The sequence below is a fragment of the Toxotes jaculatrix genome, chromosome 3 (genome assembly GCF_017976425.1).
Source record: "Toxotes jaculatrix isolate fToxJac2 chromosome 3, fToxJac2.pri, whole genome shotgun sequence".
Taxonomy (NCBI): Eukaryota; Metazoa; Chordata; class Actinopteri; family Toxotidae; genus Toxotes; species Toxotes jaculatrix.
Genome location: NC_054396.1, coordinates 6948991 through 6968326, shown reverse-complemented (window position 1 = coordinate 6968326; position 19336 = coordinate 6948991). Strand labels below are relative to the sequence as shown.

The 19336-nt window shown below is 41.1% G+C and overlaps 3 protein-coding genes across 6 annotated transcripts; 2 read left to right on the top strand and 1 right to left on the bottom strand.

Moving 5' to 3' along the window:
- Positions 1 to 34: 34 nt before the first annotated feature.
- si:dkey-245f22.3 (uncharacterized protein LOC492819 homolog) lies at positions 35 to 1106 on the bottom strand. The gene is made up of 3 exons (XM_041033441.1): positions 1004 to 1106; positions 429 to 638; positions 35 to 306 (listed from the first exon to the last, which is right to left on the bottom strand). The coding sequence occupies exons 1-3, from the start codon at positions 1104 to 1106 to the stop codon at positions 35 to 37; spliced, it is 585 nt and encodes a 194-aa protein (XP_040889375.1).
- Positions 1107 to 2461: 1355 nt separating this feature from the next.
- Positions 2462 to 8041, top strand: cxxc1b (CXXC finger protein 1b). Its single transcript, XM_041035124.1, has 14 exons — positions 2462 to 2599; positions 3585 to 3700; positions 3802 to 3902; positions 4019 to 4155; positions 4567 to 4722; positions 4939 to 5085; positions 5211 to 5318; positions 5426 to 5604; positions 6201 to 6408; positions 6615 to 6725; positions 6842 to 6891; positions 6973 to 7069; positions 7247 to 7399; positions 7642 to 8041. Exons 1-14 carry the CDS (start codon positions 2597 to 2599, stop codon positions 7786 to 7788), a joined length of 1713 nt encoding a protein of 570 aa, XP_040891058.1. The 5' UTR covers positions 2462 to 2596; the 3' UTR covers positions 7789 to 8041.
- A 1290-nt stretch (positions 8042 to 9331) lies between these two features.
- On the top strand, positions 9332 to 18821 carry mbd1b (methyl-CpG binding domain protein 1b). 4 transcript variants are annotated; one of them, XM_041034848.1, is made up of 17 exons: positions 9332 to 9614; positions 10204 to 10627; positions 11046 to 11186; positions 11733 to 11874; positions 11973 to 12259; positions 12403 to 12485; positions 12662 to 12705; positions 13111 to 13251; positions 13339 to 13422; positions 13636 to 13656; positions 13754 to 13846; positions 14207 to 14368; positions 14463 to 14642; positions 14989 to 15066; positions 15159 to 15239; positions 17193 to 17306; positions 17405 to 18820. In XM_041034848.1, the coding sequence occupies exons 2-17, from the start codon at positions 10245 to 10247 to the stop codon at positions 17876 to 17878; spliced, it is 2508 nt and encodes an 835-aa protein (XP_040890782.1). In that variant the 5' UTR covers positions 9332 to 9614; positions 10204 to 10244; the 3' UTR covers positions 17879 to 18820. The 4 variants fall into 4 exon arrangements, with proteins under 4 accessions (XP_040890782.1, XP_040890781.1, XP_040890783.1 ...); XM_041034847.1 differs by having other exon boundaries at positions 10049 to 10627; XM_041034849.1 differs by having other exon boundaries at positions 9332 to 10627; positions 12665 to 12705; positions 17405 to 18821.
- The last annotated feature ends 515 nt before the right edge of the window (positions 18822 to 19336 follow it).

Genomic DNA, 19336 nt, shown 5'->3' with positions numbered 1-19336 from the left:
ACTTGTGTATGAGGTCATTTTCTAGCAGACAGCATTAGTGGTAGAGCATTTGAGAGATTTCCATAGCAAGGTCCAGGCACTCTGTAGCCTGGAGGCAGATATCGCAGACGGGACAGTCGCACAGGAAACAACGAACACCCAGACACCCGCAGAGGTCACAGTGGTGGGTGACATCCAGGAGAGGCTGCAGGGTGGTGGACTCGCAGCCACACAGAGATGAGCACAGCGACCAGACGCACTCGTTACACCCTCTCATGGTGGCCAATAGACAGTCCAGTGGATGGCAGAAGAGACAGGCCAAAAGGACTGCAGCACAGAGGTCTCACATAGGACAGACAGTGAGAAAGAAAAGCAAGGTGAGAGAAAGGGAAAAAGAGTTAAAGAAAGAAGAGATCGAGCAGTGAGATACAACAGTTCAGTGTCCTTACCCTCTCCGTTTGGCTCAGCGTGGACACTAGTGGTTTTGAGGCTTTCTTTATCCCTGCTCTTTGATGTGAATGACTGACTCGCTTCATAGACTGTGCAAGCCTCCGTGGAGGATGGTAGCAGTGCACACAGTGGCTTTGGTTGGTCCTTCTCTACTGCCCTGGTCACTCCACCTTTTGGGTTATTAGGGAAGTTGGATTCAACAGGGAGTTCTGCAGCGGACAGGGAGATTAACAAATCATTAGGAAGTCTGCTTTGCTCAGTAACAACCATGTGGTGGAAAGTAACTAAGTAGATTTTCTCAAGTACTGTGCTTAAGTATGGTTTTCAGGTACATGTTCTTAACTGAAGTATAGAGTATAATATATAGTATAGTATAGAGGATAAAGGATAAGGTACCAGCTGTTTTGTTAGCATTCACAGAGGTGTCAGCTGAAGACAGTTCAGAATCCTCAGAGGAGATCTGCTCTGAAAAACTAGTGACTTCTCTCAAAGCTCCTGTACGACAAGAAACAGGAAAACCTACATCAACAACTACAACCCATCACTCACAGTAACCTCTTCTCTGTGAACATACCTGCAGGGCTGCTGTCAGCTGTAACTGGTGCTTGTAAATCTGTAGTTTTAGAGTCATGGAACTGTAGTTTGTCATCAGTTCGATCATCCATCTTTTCATTCATATCTTCGGAATTCAGTTTGGCATCCATCATGGCATCCACGTAAATATGTCATCTACTTCAGGACGAAAGAAACAGAGACATGAAATGAAAATTTGTTTTGCCTTTGAAACTGAAATAATTCACTCAATAGTATTGTAATATAAAAATAAAAATAAAGAAACTCCGTAATTCTGTGTACAACAGACCACAGTCAGATCTGTAGCTGTGGTTTCATAGCTGTTAGTGATGAGTGGACATCTTGGAAAAGTTAATCTATTATTAATCTCCATTTTGGAAACATTTATAATGTAGATGAAAGGCAGCACACTGATATCCTGACAGCTATATGAGAATGTCAGACTTGAATTTGCTATCATTAATAATTCATTTCTTCAAGTAATACTTACCTTATGTGACATGTTTTTGTTTTTTTTTCAAATTTAATGTGGCAAAACAGAGGAAAACATATTAGTAGAATATTAATAAAGTATTTTATTCAAATTTGAAACTATTCATAATGGATTAACAAATTATTTTTAGGTATATTGTAATAGTTATGGGGGATATAAAGGATATAAACAGAGAATAATACAAACTGAATGAGTCAAATCTAAATTATTTACATTCAATAAACTCTTCTGATGAATTGAATTATTAGACACAACCAGAAAATCTTGAACTTTGTGTTTCTAAATGCATTTAAGATACATAATCAAATATACCAGTCCGACAGGAGCATTTTGTGATGTACAGAAATCCACAAAGACTGCTGTGTTTATCTCTTCTTATCTCTCTCTGCTTGATAAGAGTTGTGTAAGAAACATATTCTACTTACGTTTTGTGGCATATTTTAGACGTAAGTGATCCAGCATGCAGCCTTAATCAGAGACACATCCTTCAGTGACCTGTTAGCTGTCAGCAGTGGAGGTGTAACTGCATCACACAGGCTCTTTCACAACCTCTCTCTCTCTCTCTCTCTCTCTCTCTCTCTCTCTCTCTCTCTCTCTCTCTCTCTCTCTCTCTCCTGCATGTGAGCAACCTATCTAAATAAGATAGTGTTCTTGTCCTACATCTAACCATAGATGATAGTAGTATCTAATGATAGCAAGCATTAACATGATTATAAATTAAGCAATATTATTATAAGTTACATATCATATACTACATATTGTTCTCCAGGAGATAGTACGACATATTGTGTCCTGCCAGACTTGAACACTGAATGAATTGTGTATCTGCTGTGATTTCTTCCTTTGAAAAACGCCATTTGTACGAAATCCAACAGGTGGCGACAGTGCAATGGTTCACCACCAGTGAAGAAGAACACTGACCAATGAACGATAATATTTTTACGAGTAGTAACGAGTTCAGCCGATTATGAGCGATGTTATATCCGTGTAAACCTTAGCTTTACGCTAACTGCCGAGGTAATAGTTTTACTGTTTTGCGTTATATCCGTTGTCATTTATACTTTATTTGTAGTAAAACCAAAGACTGTTCCACCTCATATAATGGTAAGTATTTGGAAAATACTCCTATTTCTGTCAAACCTACGATTTTGGAAAGTTAGCTAATTTAATTTGGCCGACTAATAGGTTACACGGCCCTAACTTCGCATCCTACTGGAGCATGTTATGATCCAACTTTGGTTATAGCGTTTAAATAAGTCCTGTTAAAACTGAGTATTGTAGATATAAAACTGATTTGACAGCTTTGTATTTAATTTGTACAGCAACGTAAGCTAGGTGACAAATGTTGCCTGTAAATGTGAATTTAGCTGATGCTAACTGAGTAACTACTATTGGAGCTAACTTTAGCACGCACAGTGACGTTAGGTTTGTGTGTAAACAAAGCAGCTGATAATACACACGGAATTTGTCTCTTACTGAGGGTGCTGACAAGCTCTATATTTTCAGCAGTGTCTGCATTTCAACACATCAGATTCTCTTTCCAGGCTTTACAAGTTAATGGCGCAGCTAACGTTAAATAACTGGCACTGAAACTGTGCATGGTGCAATATCGTGGTGTACGTTAACGGCGTTAGCTGACGTCTGTTATAAAACCAACATGACTGTCGCTGCTTTATTTTAGTGATGGACGTTAGACACAGCGTCTTGGTCTTTGTAGTGTAATAAACATGATGACAGTTTCCACAAAAATGTAGGAGTGGGAGAGTAAAGAGTAGAAATTGTGATGATAGCAATAGTTAGAATAGACTGTTTCAGAGTACTGTAGGAATTATCCCCAGTTATTGAGCAGTAGACGGCGTATTACAGCAGAACTACTGTGCACAGAGCAGTGCCAAGTGGCTGGCTTAAACGCACAGCATACATACACTTAAAGTCTCCTGCTGTCCTTGAGAAAAATGGCCTGCAACTCAGCGCTGTTTAGCTGAGCTGTTAGTTGGTTAGTTGGTTAGCTGTTAGTTTGGTTATTATTTGTGTTAAGTAAAACCCTGTTAGTTGTAATGTGGCTTTTAATGTGTATTCTGCTTTTCAGGACAGTGAAATGTCTGACACCGACCCTGTGCCAGGGCCTGAGACCAGCAGCATGGAGGGGGAGAATGCACCACTTTACTGTATCTGCCGGAAACCAGACATCAACTGCTTCATGATGTATGTTCACAACACCACTGCTGTTTCAGTCAGTCCAGTACTGTGTCAGGACGCAACACATCACATATCTCATTTTCTGCTTTTGCTTCTCCTACTGACAGTGGCTGCGATAACTGCAATGAGTGGTTCCACGGCAACTGCATTAACATCACTGAGAAGATGGCAAAGGCAATCCGCGAATGGTACTGCATGAGATGCAGAGGTGATTAAAAAATTCCTCTTTAATCTCTGAAATTTAGAGAGTCGTGATTACCATAAAATATATCACAAAAAGTGTAAATAAACAAGAACTTATTGCTCTATTCTCCCTGCTACCAGATGAAAATTCCTCACTGGAAATAAAGTACAGATCAAAGAAAAACCGAGAGAAGGAATCTGAGCCTGACAGAGCTGAAAAACAGTACAGCACCCCAAGTACTCCAGACTATAAGAGTGAAAGGAGGCGTGGATCAAAGGTAAGTTGTATTTCTGACCTAAACACTAAGATAACTGGATCTTCCAAATTTAGAGTCTAACAGAGTCTGAAATGTAGTCATTCCATACTGACATGAACAATAAAATAATTGCTGTCAGCATTAGTATTAATATATTTTCTCATAAATAACAAATAAAACGACAAGTTTCCACAAGAAAAAAAGAAGCAAATGATTATTGCATATGAATAAAACTTTTGTTGTCCATATTGATCATAAATTAATTGGACTGTATTTCTTCCTCATCTGTTTTATATCAGAAGCTCAAAAATAACTATGTGTGATAACAGTATCTACCCATTTCTGAGCATTAAGTGATTGTGTAGGCAGTAAAACTTTGCACATTTCCTAAAGTGCAACGGCTGTTATTGTCCATTCTGTAATTTTCCTCAGGTGAAGCGTTCAGTCCGAATGTGTGGGGAATGTGAGCCCTGCAGACGGACTGAGGACTGTGCCCAGTGTGACTTCTGCAAGGACATGAAGAAATTTGGAGGTCCCAACAAAATCAGACAGAAGTGCAGGTTTAGGCAATGCGAGGTTCGAGCCAGGGTAAGCGACTTTATCTCTGTCTTGTTTTAAATTAGATTATGCCATGTATCAATAATGCATCATTCATATATCACCAGATAAATCACATAGTTAAAATATCTGTCTTTTTTCAATCCTTGGAGCCATTAGCAGTCCCTGATCTCTGATGTTTTGGTGTACTCCGTTGTAGCTATGTTGGAAAATGTAATGAATCTGTTGCTTTTCGCGTTTCTACAGAAAATGCTGCGTGTGAAGGATGAGGAATTCTCTTTGCGGGAAAGGAGGGACAATTCCTACCACAGGCGGAGACGGTACTCTGACGACTACGACAGCGAGGCAGATCTGTATCAACAGTACAAGGCAGCAGGACTTGACGACAACATGGTAGCAGAGCAACTGATGTGATATTGCTTCATATAAACCTGCTAATTTCAGATACGCTCTCTCAGCAGCTAAAACATTTATTGGGAACTGTATTTTGAGAGACTGTTCGCTCTTCTCTCACCCAGGCATGGGGTAGTGATGAAGATGATGAGCCACCATTTAGCCCTGTCATGCGTAAGAAAGCAGTGAAGGTGAAGCACGTCAAGAGACGAGAAAAGAAGTTTGACAAGAAAGTAAGACTTGTTTCCTCATAAAGTTCTTAACAACGTAAATGGTAGCAACACACGTGGTAACATCTGGCCTGCTACCCATGATTTTCTTTTTTTTTTAATCTATCCAGAAGGAGTCTCGTCGCCACAAACAGAAGCAGAAGCACAAAGACAGAAGCAGGCACAGTGAGAAGGGGGATTTGCGGGATAATGTGGGACTTCGCCAGTGTCTGGGGCCAAACTGTGTGGAGGCAGCAAGATCCAACTCCAAATACTGCTCTGAGGACTGTGGCATGAAGTTAGCTGCCAAGTAAGAAGACTCCATTTCACATTTCATGCATTAGTGTGTTTCTTTTGGAATAGATCCTGTATGCTGAACACGTTCTTAGAACAAACAAAGCCAATATCTCTAGTGCATTTGAATATTTATTTATTTTATTTTCTGTTCACTGGAATTTTTTTTTTTTTTCAAAACAACCTAAAAAAAAATAATTGCATCTTTGTTTAATACCTCTTCATAATTTAAAGGGCCTGGGCAAAAACTTTTTGCTTTAACTAGTATCACCTGTTTGTATTCAAATGCTACTGCTCCACCTAGTGTTAGAAGGTCTGATGGTGCCGTTTTAGATTACCTGGATTGTATTGTATTGTCTGATTGGTCAGTATAACATTAGGTTTTGTTGGGAGCTTATGAGCCATAATTAGGTTCGTCACTATGTATCATTAGTTATTCTTTTGCTTCTGTCTCTTTGTCTCTCTGATGATTATCCTTGGTGTAGTGTCTCATGGATATTGTCTCTGAGGCTTTTCCTCCCAGATATCTCAGTTAAAATCAAAGGAAAATCCTCATCATGTTGAATTTTTTAGTACTGAAATTAATTAATCTGTGTGCTTTTTGATCCACAGCCGGATCTATGAAATCCTCCCCCAGCGTATTCAACAGTGGCAGCAGAGTCCCTGCATCGCTGAGGAGCATGGGAAGAAGCAGCTGGAGCGCATCCGCCGGGAGCAGCAGAACGCCCGGTTGCGCCTCACCGAGATGGAGCGACGCTTCCACGAACTGGAGGGCATCATCGCCAAGGCCAAGCAGCAGGCGGTTCAGCAGGACGAGGAGGTGAGCTGGCAGCAGCCTGCACGCTTTTTCATTCAGCTGCACAACCTGGTCTGTTAAGTGTTTTTTCATGAGAGCTCCCTGTGGGCCTGGCCAAAGTGAGGGCCAGCTTTGAAACTGCAGTCTCAGACATTCTTTGTTTGTTTGAAGCTGCAGAAGAAGAACAGAAATGAGACTTTTTAATAAAATGCTTTCTCGTCTGTTTGCAGGTGAATGAAGGTGACAGCGAGGACACAGATCTGCAGATTTTCTGTGTGTCCTGTAGTCATCCCATCAATCCAAAAGTGGCCCTGAGACATATGGAGAGATGTTACGCAAAGGTAATCATTTCTTTCATTTGTGTTTCTGCTTCTAAGCATCAGATATAAGCAAAAACAAAGGTATATAGATTTCTGGTATCATTTCTTTCACTAATGATTAACAATTATCTTGACAGTATGAGAGTCAGACCTCCTTTGGTTCCATGTACCCCACAAGAATAGAAGGGTAAGAAAAAGAAGTACTCTCCAAGTGTATGTAATTTTTCCCTAGTTCACTTGCTTTGCTAACAAATTCTTTTTTCCACAGAGCAACCAGACTCTTCTGTGATGTGTACAATCCCCAAAGCAAAACATATTGTAAGAGGCTTCAGGTTTTGTGTCCAGAACATTCCAGAGATCCCAAGGTCAGTGAACACTCCTCGATCATTTGTAAACTTCCAGTATAATTTCCATGCCTGACCAAAAACTGCTAACTTGGTCTAAAATTTGAAATATTGCTAGTAATCGCCTGTTAAGCTTTAAGTCATGTTTGAGTGGAGTCTCCCATTTTTCATGTTGTCTTTCTCTCTTCCAATGCCCAGGTCCCGGTAGATGAGGTATGTGGATGTCCTCTGGTGAAGAATGTGTTTGAGCTGACAGGAGAGTATTGCAGAGTCTCCAAAAGAAAATGCAACAGACATTACAACTGGGAAAAGCTTCGGAGAGCCGAGGTGGACTTGGAGCGAGTCAGGGTGGTAAGTCAAACTTGATGACTAGTGCTTTGGTTTAAAGGGACAGAACTTCACATTATTTATTGGACATTCTGAAGACGAAGACATTCAGATGCAAATGCTTCTTGGCCCTCGACCCCCAATGAGTGAAATGATAACTATCCGACTTTCTGATGCTAAATAACTTAAAACGCTGTAATAGATTATACTGTTATAATTGATTAGACCCACTCTTCACCATTAACCTGTGCTTTTGTTCCCCACAGTGGTACAAATTGGACGAGCTCTTCGAACAGGAGCGTAACGTCAGGACTGCTATGACCAACAGAGCTGGTCTGCTCGCTCTGATGTTGCATCAGACTATTCAGCACGACCCCTTGACGACTGATCTCCGTAGCAACAAGGATAGGTAGTCGACCTAGCTCTAATCGGTGGATCACTGTACATAACTTGAGGTCTGAGTGTTAAAGATTTAAACTTATAGAATAAGAACAGTTGTGATGAAAACCTGTTTTCTAACTAGATGATTATTTTAAAATCTTTGTATGATAATTAACTTTAAGTGGTAAATGGATATATATTTTTGTCCTGACTGGTAGATGAACTACTGCTGATTGAAAATTGCTGTTTTTGATGTGAATGCTCTGAATAAACACCTTAAAGCTCCAGGTGAGGTGTGTGTTGTTAATACATGTTATTTCTTCCATAATTGCTGTTGGCCTTTGTACATACAATGTACAACAAAACTTTTGATAACTTTTTGTCCCTAATACCTTATGTGCGGTCTGACAAAAACTCAGCGCAATCGGACAATTCCCCTAGGAGGAGTTTGTTAAAGTACGGCGAGTGCTAAACGCCAAATGGCGCAGTTTTTCCAAAATGGCCGACTTCCAGTACATCGCAGAACTTTCCGCCAAGAGACCTTTTCTTACGGTTAATATTTTCACACTCTAGGGGGCGCTGCAGAGCCGTTTGGCCGCGCCCACTCACACGGACAGTGTCAAAAATTTTCGTCGGGGGAAAATTTTGGGCAAAGTTTGATGACTTTTTGAGCACGTTCAGCGGGTCAAATTAGCTGACAAAGCGGCGAAAGAAAAATAAAAGCGAATAATAAAAATAATAATAGTAATAATAATTCCTCCAGATGCAACAGGGCTTCGCACGAATTCCGTACTCGGGCCCTAAATATCAGTGAATATCCGACAGCCTGACTGTTTGTAAAAATCCCCATGGTTTTCAATCAGCATGGAAAAACAACACATTCCCAATGATGTGGTTCGCATTTCTTCTCTTTCTTGCGAGCCCTGAAGGCAGCACAGTTAAATGACCTGAGAATCAGAGAAGAAGAAAGCGGGACGAGAGGAGTGCCCCCTCCCCATCCGTCTTCACCTCCTGTTTGTTGATTGGCCAAGTCTTTCTTTTACTTTTCTGTCCAAACATAATGTTTGGATGAATTGAATGATGTTAAACAAATGAAACGAGCGAACAACGAATCAGAAACACAGAATGTGTCATTGAGTAGATGTATAATGTAAATACTGTATTACAGGCTGATACAGGCTAGTTACAGTTTTGCTAAAATGACCCAGCTGTTGATGTGCAGTAATTATCTATAGCGGAAGTAAATAAAAATAAAAGTACCATCCCAGAGTGGTTATTGTCACACAGTTACGCGAGAAACCGAGCTTTTACAAAAATTACTGTGGCTCCTTGAACTTACCTTGCATTATATTCCTACCGTCGTTTAAATGAAAAGCAACTGAATCGTTGTATTTGTTAATGAAAAGTAAACGTTTAATCCAAACCTAATCCGGTCTGTTGTGTGATGCTTGATGCCAGTGGTCCTCTCATCTTTAGACGGGATGAGAGCCTACATCCAAGGCTCGGGTGGATTTGTATCTTGGCGTTTTGCCTTCTTTTGTCCTTCCACCGTTTCCGTCAGTGCTGGATGTTTGGTAGCTGGCTGGCTAAGTTAGCTCTACCTCGTAAAGTGAGGTGGTGCATGTGGTGACTAGTGTGCCAAGCATCTGAGTATCCTTACCCTGCAAGTATGTGCCTGTGTATTTGTTGGCCAGCTTAACCGCAAACATTTGTAAAGTGGCAGCGATACACAGCCCTGAACTCAGAGGAATCATTTCAGCATAGTGGCACAGGAACCATGGAGAGGGGACGCTCCAGCTAACGGTGGCTGACGCTACTCCCGTTTTCACTTTCAGTCTTTCCTCTCCAGCTGCTTTGCGTAAGTGGTTCCGACATCGCACTGCTGGTAGTATGCGGTAAAATATTATTAAGAAATAATCGGCACCACTATCAGAGAATGAGGGCACTTGCAGCAGTAACAGCATTCGCAGCAGTGGAGGTTAGCTAGTGTCGCTAACGATTGCTACAGTGCTAGCCAATTAACCACTGGTAAACGGTAGCTATGGTAGCTATATATTTATGTAAGCTAGCTAACGATGAGCAGATCAGGGCATAACGCCACACCCGGTCTCCTTAGTTAGTTTGTGTTGTAATGTCTGCTCGTCAAGTCATTGCAAACGTGTAAAAACAGCAGCTCGTTGTTTGAAGCTAACATCACAGTAACACAACGTCGAGCTAGGGCTAACTGGACATACTGCACTGGACGTACGGCGTTATTTAATCTCTGTTTATGAACAACACCCTCGTTTCCAGGTTGTGTCATGAAAAACTGAACAGTGGTGAACCATTCTTGCGGTTCACCTGCCTGCCCTAACCTCAGAGGCCAAGGTTACGTGGCGAGGTCTGACTTCACATCACTTTAAATGGGATGCAAGCTCGACTGTAGAGGATATCTTATCTGTCTCCAGGAAAACACTTTTGGCCGTTTGTAGCCTAAACTGGTGCATCAATGAACGAGGAACCACTTGAGAGCCCGTTCCCTGGCAGAGAGCCTGTGGAGGAAGATGTGGGACAAAGCACAGAGAAGCAGAGCAGCAAAACAGAAAACACTTCTGATGCAGAACCTGAACAGGAACCCGTGGCAGCCTCAGACAGTCTTCATTCAAAGGCAAACCACAGCTCAAATCCTGTAGAGGAAACCTCAGGAGAGGTAGAAGAGGAGGCGAAGGCCACAGGTGGTGAGCCTGCTGTTGACTGGTTTGAGCCACTTGAGGACGATGATGATGCCAATAGTGTTGATAGGAATGATGCAGAAGAAGAAAGCCTGGCAGGAGAAAGTGAAAGGAGTGAGAGCGTGGCGGGCAGTGAGAAGGCCTCCAAAAAGATATATCAGTAGGTTGAATAATGTTGTTTTCCTCCAATCTGTGGTCATGTAATAATAATGCAGGATGCTGTCACGCAGGCAGTTGTCTCTGATATGCTGGCTGTCTGCAGACTCTTTCTCCTCTACTGTAATCTGATTAAAAAGCTGCGTTATCGTTGATTGTTTTATATTTTTATGGCCATGTTCAAGCACACTCCTGTTCATATAATGTGTTACCTTTACTACTATAGAGCCTGCAGTACTGAGGTGCATATGCTTTTCAGGGCTCTTGCTGTTTGTTTCAGCTTCTGTTGAAAGAAAATAAACACACATAAACATAAACTATCTTATCAAACCTTTTCTTGGACGGCTTCTTGTGCGGTCTGTTTTTCCCATGTAGTATAAAGATTTCTAATGTATAATTCCTGTCTCCTCTTTTCAATCCAGGCTTTTCCTTCCCCGCCGTAAGCGATCACATCGTGACGAGGGATGGGAAGACTGGCCAGTACTTGGAGACGGCTGGAAACGCAAAGAAGTTGTTCGCCGTTCAGGGAGCAGTGTTGGCCAGAAGGATGTGTACTACCTAAGGTAAATACGGCCTTGTAGTAGAAATAAAAAGTAGGTTTTCAAGATTATGTAGTGAGAAGGAAATATTTTTTGTAAACTAGATTTCCATTCTATTAGGTAGGTACACCTGTACAGTCTGTTGCAATCTGTATTGTGTTGTATTTATTTGTTTACTTAACAGGGACAGTGCATAGCTCTCAGCCACACCAGAGTTAGCTACCAGCTAATTTTCATCTGTAGTCCCTGAGCAGGAACAAGAAACATCAAGTATTGAGACAGAGCACTCTAGTACAAGATAAGTAAATACATAAGAATACAAACAAATATAAGAACACTCTCATTGAAACAGCCTTCTCAAACAACAACAGGACAACAAACAATAACAATAAGACAGCAACAATAACAAAGTTTCACACAGCAATAAGATCACAGTATTAAAATTGCAAATCAGTGGATTATGAGCCAATAGAGTTTATAGTTGATGAGTGCACGATTGGGTTGATTTAAGCCGTGATTTCACCTTGTCCTCCAGCTCTGTGCAGTTGTGATTGTTCGTCCCTTTCACAGTCCACAAGGTGATCGAGTGAGAAGCAGAGTTGAACTGACTTCAGTGCTGGAGGGAATTCTCAACCTGACAAACTTTGAGTACAAGACAGGAAAGTTCTACGATGGTGAAGCACCACCCACAAGAATTCGAAGCAGAGTGAAGGTATTAGCCTCTTCAGTCACTTCGAACTTTGAGTCTTCAGTCAACTCGACCAATGTGTGTGTTTTATAGTTAGTTTTCTTCACTCTCTCATCCGTTAGAGAAAGATCCGGGAGCGTTCCTCCTCAGAGTCCAGCTTCATGGAGAGGGGAGAGGGGGCAGACACCCCCGACTCTCACCACAGGCTCACCCCTAACTTGGGTCCCAAAAGCGTCCACTCTAGCCAGACAAGCTCGTCCTCGCACAGTACAGTGACAACTCCAAACCAAGTCTCTCGAAATGAGGATCTACCAGTGGAAGATAAAATTAAACTTCCCCTTCCCTCATCATCCAAACCGCTCCCCCTCCCCTCCATAAATGGAGAAATTGGGACAGAGGACAGCACTCTGTGAGTCCATTACTTCACTTCACATTTCTATTATTTAACCTCATCATTTAATACTACTGTAATGTAAGTAATGTAATGTAAGTAACAGGACACTTGGTTATTTCCATTTAATCAAAGTTTTACGTGATCATATTTCTCTGCAGGGTCTGTGCCAGATGTGGTATTTCCTTCACAGGTACATGGTATGACAAACAAAGGAAGAGGCCCTGCTGTCCCTCCTGTTGGGGTATGTCAGGGCATGAATGTGCTATATAATGACTTTTAGACCAAACTAGTGTCAGAAGTAGAAAAAGTGGTAACAGTAGAAGTAGAAAACTCATGGACATGTCAGAGTTGGAGCACAAGATACCACCTTTTTACAGTCTCACTGATCTTAAGCTGTTTGTTTCTTTTTAACTCCAGCAGCCTCAAAGACAAAGGAGCACCCGATGATTCGCTTCAGAAAGGTAAAGCATTGTCTGTGAACAGGATGTGTCAATGAACGGTTACATTTTAGCCACTTTGACTTGCCAAAACTTCTGTATATTGGACACTGGAAACTAGTAATATAGTCGTAAAACCGTGAATACAGAATTCCCACAGTATGTGAATGTTTTGTTTGCAGGAAAAATTGTAGGAGAATTTGTTTATAGGACAGTAACTTCACATTTAATCACTTTTGTCTGTGTGAACCTTTTTTTATCTGACATGGAGAAAAGGTCAATTACAAAAAGAAAATTCAGGTTCTCCAGCCCTAAGAAGACAAGTTTTCTGTATGTTCCTCCAGAATTAGTCTGCTGATAGATGTGTTAAAACATGTCGCAAAATATACACAAAATCTCCCTTTTTATTCTTGCTCATGTCAACCGTAGTGGATTCCTTGTGGTCAGTGTGTCGGGTGTCACAACACAGTGAACTGTGGGCAGTGTGCCAACTGCAAGCATGGACTGCAGAGCCCAGAGTCCCGGAGACGCATATGCCGGAAGCGTAAATGTATATGTCCCATTCGTAAGGTAAGCCACCAGGTACACAATAGTTATTACTATAATAGTTTATTTTGATGTTTATGTTTAACTTTCATGCCTTGTATGTTGCATCAGGGTCCTGGAACTGGAGCCTTCCTACAGCAGAGGCCTTATAATGACATTCCTGAAAGCTTTGATGACACATGCATGAGTTTTCAGGTAAGAAAAGCTTGGATAATCTGTCCAGTTGTATAGGTTTACAGCGTTTTCTGGGTCAAAGATGTTCATGCGCTGCTTTCACAACACGTAGACTGCACATGTAAATTGCCCGTTTATTTACAATGATAACAGTGTAATCATGCAGTGGAGATTTGACACTGAAAGATTCATTTAATTTATTTAAGTCCTAACAATGACTGTTGTATTTTACAGAGTGAAGTTACAGACTCACAGGTAACTTTTTGTTATATGAGATCAAATTATATCTGTATTCACAGTACAGTCTTATTGTTCTTCCCCAGTCTCACTGATAATGTTTTTCCTGACACAGCACCTGAGTCTCAAAAGCAGTGATACAGAGAACTTCTCGGTCAACGTGGACGTTGATGACGAGGAAGATATGTCAACTGACGATGATGATGATGTTAGTGTTTTTTTTTAAACCCACTGTCCTACAGACATGATTATCTAAACCGATACATAATAAACCAAAATCTGTTTTGTCACAGTGACAAAAGTTGAACATAAAGATTATTTAGTATTTCTCAGTTTCTTCATGGTTGTGTGGTTTGCCAAAACAAATTCTTACATGTGAGCTGTTACCAACATTCATTTTGCCACCGGGAAGAGCTGAGTTTTACTAATGAACAAATCTTCATCATAATGCTCCTTCCTCTTGCCTATACAGTTGACAAAATTATCTAATTATCGCTCATTTGTTCATTTGATTGTTCCACAGTGCCTTTATATTTGTGCTAAGTTCTCTCACTGTTTTTATTTCCAGTGGCATAAGAAGCGGAAGCGACGCTCCTGTGGAGAATGCAAAGCCTGTCTCTGCAGGAAAGACTGCGGCACGTGTGATTTCTGTATAGACAAACCCAAGTTTGGAGGCAGCAACAAAAAGAGGCAGAAGTGTCGACTACGGCAGTGTCAGAGACAGGCAATGGTAAGACCATACCAGTGTTTAATGTATTTGCTGTTTCTTGCAGTAATGATGTAGTGGTCTTGGATCGAAATATTTCTGCGCTTTTATTTGACAGAGACACCTACTGCCCTTCCAGATGGGACAAGGAGACTATGGACCAGATGGCCCAGTTCTGCCGGGCAGGCCTAGACCTCATTACACATACAGTCGCAAGTCAAGTTTAAAGAAAAACAGAGGACCACAAGTTAGCTTGGACTTTACTGACAATGAAGATGATGACAGTAACTTTCAAGCAGTGAGTACACAATGCCTCTGTTATTAAGATCTTTTTTTGTGGTTCTTTTTGTTTGTATTGAGGACAGCAAGTAAAGAGTGTCCCTGAGCAAGGCACCGATCCACCCCAGCTCCCAGGGTGCCATAGTAGGCAGCCGTCTGCCCCAGCGTCTCTGGTGCATGTGCATGCTTTGTGTGTGTTTTGTTCACTTGTTGTGGGTGAAATGCAGAGAGTAATTTCCCCCGTAGAGGGACAATAAAGGATAAAGGTAAACTTAACTTAGTGAGTGTTTTTAAAGAAAGCTGTGTTCTCCTACTGAGAAAACACTTAATGAAAGGTTCATTTACCTGTGTTTTGCTGTTTCTAGCTGAGTTGGAGCTCTGAGCCTGCCACTGGTAGCAAATACAATGAACTGAGCGTGAGAAACCACCAATCATCTATGCAGGTTTGAAAACAGATTCTTATCTGCATATTTTTGTCAGCTAAAGTTCACCTCCGAACCCAACAGGATGTCAACTTAATTTTGACTTTCTGCAGTTGAGTTATTCAAATTTCGGACAGCGGAATGGGCTGCCTGACAGAGTCCCTCACATCAGCAACCATAACAACTGTCAGCTCGTAAGTTTATATTCTTCGTTCTCTTTTGTGTTAGTGATAATGCACATTTTTTCTGCATTAGGTAGAAAAAAGTTGTGATTGGTTGGAGTGTGTACGTTCAGGAGCCTTTTCTTTTTGACGTCCCAGTGCTCTGGTGTAGAAATTTGCACTTTTCTAGCTGATGGTGGACAAATTCTTGCTGCCCAATGCTTAATTGCTCTAGACCTGACTGATCACGAGCCATCACGGCCGTCTGTTTACACTTCCCCTCACAAACGCTTCTGGCACCACGCATTTCCTTATGTATCTGTCGTCGTGCTGTTCTTTGGCCTGTGGCTCTGGCTCTGTTCAGTGATTCCAGGCCTGGATCCAAACTCTGTTTGACCAGGTTTATTTTTTTTACCAGTGTCTGTTGATACCATCTGCATCTCTGAATGTTCCGTTCGGGGTTCATGAATCTTTTTGCGTCAGGTGTGCTTGTGTCATGTGACAGGACACAAATAAATCTGGGACGTTTTTGCCTTAATGGACAGTTAGTTTGACAGTGCAGATACAGACCGGAGACATGAAGAGAGAAAGAGAGAGGGGTATGATATGCAACAACGGCCTTTGGGCGGCGTCAGACTGGGGATGTTGCAGTTATATGGCCTGCATCTTAACCACTTGGCACCAGGACTCCCACAAAAGTTAATTTGATCTCCTTGTAATGGATGGATATCGCTGCCAAGCTGTTTGCTCTCTCTACTTGTCACCCCTCTCTTCTTGGCTGTCCTTCAGCTTGTTCTTGTGGTCACTTGTTTTGCCTTTCACTTGATCACATGAAAATATCTGATGCTCCAAGACACATTACCAGTACTGTAGCAGTGAGTCACTGTGTTATTTGAGCATTACCTGTATAAACTAGGAGCAGGAAACAGGGCAGAGTTTCTTATTTTTATCCTTATTTCATTTTTCCTTTTATTTTCTGTTAAGTAAGTCTGAGCTTTAAAAAAAAGTCATCTTATTTCCCACCCTGTTTGACAGTATCTGATCTACATACATGCATACACATTTGGTAACTTTGGGGTCTCCACTAGAAATTAAAATAAAGTTCTGCAGCTTTTAATATCCACAGTAATCAGTAAGAGGTGAAGTGGTCCCTGCCACGTGCCCCACTGCAGTATGCAGGCGAAGGCTGGCGAAGCCTCATACTCTTTGTTCTACTGCAAATACTGATGGTGCACAAATTCTGCTTCTTGTACATGCACAAAATACAATGTCTTAAATTCAGATGAGGCAGAAATACAAATACACTTAGTTTGGTGATTTTAAATTGAGCAAAAAAAAAAATCCTATCCTAAATCCTAAAAAATCCAATCTTAAACCCACTTCAGGCAGATGAGACCCCAACTTGCTTGCTGCCCAGCAGTTTGCAAATCCCTGTAAATCTTGAGCTTCTCTGCTTTTCATTTTCTTTCTGTTCTGACCACGGTCCCATGTTGACCACACGAAGCCCAGCAAGGGTTTGCAAGTGTTACTGATCAATGTCAGTTACTCTTGTGTTACCTTAGTGGCTGCTGGGCTCTGTATATTGGTCATGCCAACAACCTCTTATGTGGTTAACATTATCCATCCAAACAATAGTTTTTTATTAAAGACATCAAACGAACATCAGCTCACTAGGGTGTGCCAGCAGTGGGCCAGCACCACACCCAAGTTGGTTTCCACTCAGTGGAGATGTGGGCACATCCCAGTGTAAAGGGCTGAGTTGGTATTTAGTCCATGACTTGATCCATGGTTCATAATCCAAATAAAAAATAGATACATTTGATCTCACACTCTGCAGTTCAAAGCAGTTTTCATACAGCCGTGATTCAGTTTTAGTTCATCTCAGGTTCAAACATGAATTCATATTTGTAATTATGCATGATTTTTTTCGACTAACAGTACTTGTGGTTAAAAGTTTAGCTCATGATTTCATCCTTGTCGATCCAGGACCACCTAAGCAGATGGGATGCAGAGAGATTGCACACAGGCAGAGGTGGTCAAAAGCATGTTGAAGAAGAGGAAGAAGAAGAAGAAGAGGAGGAGGAAGAGGAGCTGCCCATGGTAATTGCCCTTCTGAGACTTTTCATGTTAGTTCTCTGGATAACAACAGTAAATATAAATATTTGGTGTATTTGCTTTCACACTGTTGTTGTCTGTAGATCACACAGATCTTCAGTTTGGCTGATAACTCAGCAGGGAGCGGTGCTGATGTGGAAAACCAGCTAATGAAACTGCTACACTCTTTGCGCTCCTCTGTACTGCCAATTCTATGGTATGCCATCATGGTGGAGGGCCCGCAGCTGCAGCTTATTCAGTGTTCAAAACAGTCCAGCATGACCGACACCATGGTGCTGATCGACCCGGGTTTCTGCTATCAGGTCACCGTCCAAAAGCAGCCGCTGCTCCCCACCCACCCACTCTATGACAGCTACCCAGCACGCTTAACCTCAGTAACCGAGGTGGTCAATCTGCTTTTGGGCCTGGAAAAATACGCTGTCTGCCAGGGCCTGCCGCCCAAAGAACCATTGTTTAATAAAGACCCAATCATACTGGAGCGGGCATCAACATGTGATTTCTTGGTTAAGAAGAATGTGAACATCTGTAGTAACTGCAGAGCGCTGCAAGGACTTTAACTTCAGCACAAACAGAAGAAAATCTCTTGCCACAGTGGAGACCACCAATTCTCTGGTGCAACTTTGTCATTAATTTCTTTTTGTTCCATAGTTGTTGTTTTTTTTTTAAATTTTTGTAGTTTTAGTTTGTAATATATATGTGTGTATATATATATATATGTATATGACATTCTACAGATTTGCCTCTGGACAGAAAGAGTAAGATTTGATTATATGAAGAATCACCAAAGGCATTCCAGGAGCTGTGATGTTATTATCCAGGTATGGTTTTTTTTTCTCAGATGCTCTCTGTTGTTGGTTGGTGTAGGGCTTTTTTTTTCTCCTTAAAATGACTGTTATATCAGAGTTTGGGGAAGTGTGATTGTTCAAAATGAAATCCATATGTGAGGCACACTCTCACTTGAGGCTTATATGTTCCTCACCCCCTTGCCATTATTAAACTCTTGAGTCGTCACTTAACGGTGTAATCTTTTCTCCAGAAACACTGGCCATCGCAGTTTTGTCTTGCTACCCATAGACTGAACCATATTTGATGCATTCAGAAAGCAGTTTTTTGGACAAAATACATTATGTCTGCCTCTTGCCCAGATTTTTCTGGGCAAGAGGCAGACAGCCCACCCACCACCTTGACAATTAGCAATGTGAACAGTTATGCATTCTTAACATACATCAAATTTATTTTTGTTAACTTGGTTCACTTGGTTCCCTCAAGTGACTGCAAATTTTGCAATGTTTGGGATCTGTCGGTTGTTCTTTTTAAAACTATTGTTATTCAGTCTTTGAATTAAAACATGTTTAAAGAAACGAAACAGATGGTGAATTTACTGGCTTTGTCTTTTCGAAGGCAGCGTGCAAATAAACTTTTCTTGCTGACCCCTTTTTCATTATATTTATCAAATATGTGTGATGGACTTACTACATCTGAAACGCATCCTGGGAAAGACCTGTGGTCCACCAATGGCCTGTGTGTTCGCATGCTAAATGCATGCAGGGGTAACAGAAACAGAAAGATAAGAGTTGTTTTTAATAGAATTTATATATATAATGTTTTTTAAAAAAATAAATGAATAATTTATTTAATTACTTCGACTTGATAAATATATACATTTCATTTTCTGGATGTACAGGGACAATGCACTTTAAAAAAAAAAAAAAAAAAAAACATTTCTGTAAATGTTGCTATTAGCCCCAAAGCTAATATTTCACTATTTTGAACTGTTTTAAGCATATGAACGACAGCTTTAGCTCTCTCAAGTTGATAAGCATTTCCTGCAGTTGCACTTAACGTACAACTATTTTAAAATGTTTTAAGGGAATCATTGGGTTTGAGTGAGCATCATCAATTCATTCATTCATTTATATATTTATTTTCCAGCGTCATTGTGCGCGTGCCAATGCAACAACTGGACAACAGTATTTTATGTGAGTGGATGAAGTGTCGCACACTGAAGGCATGTA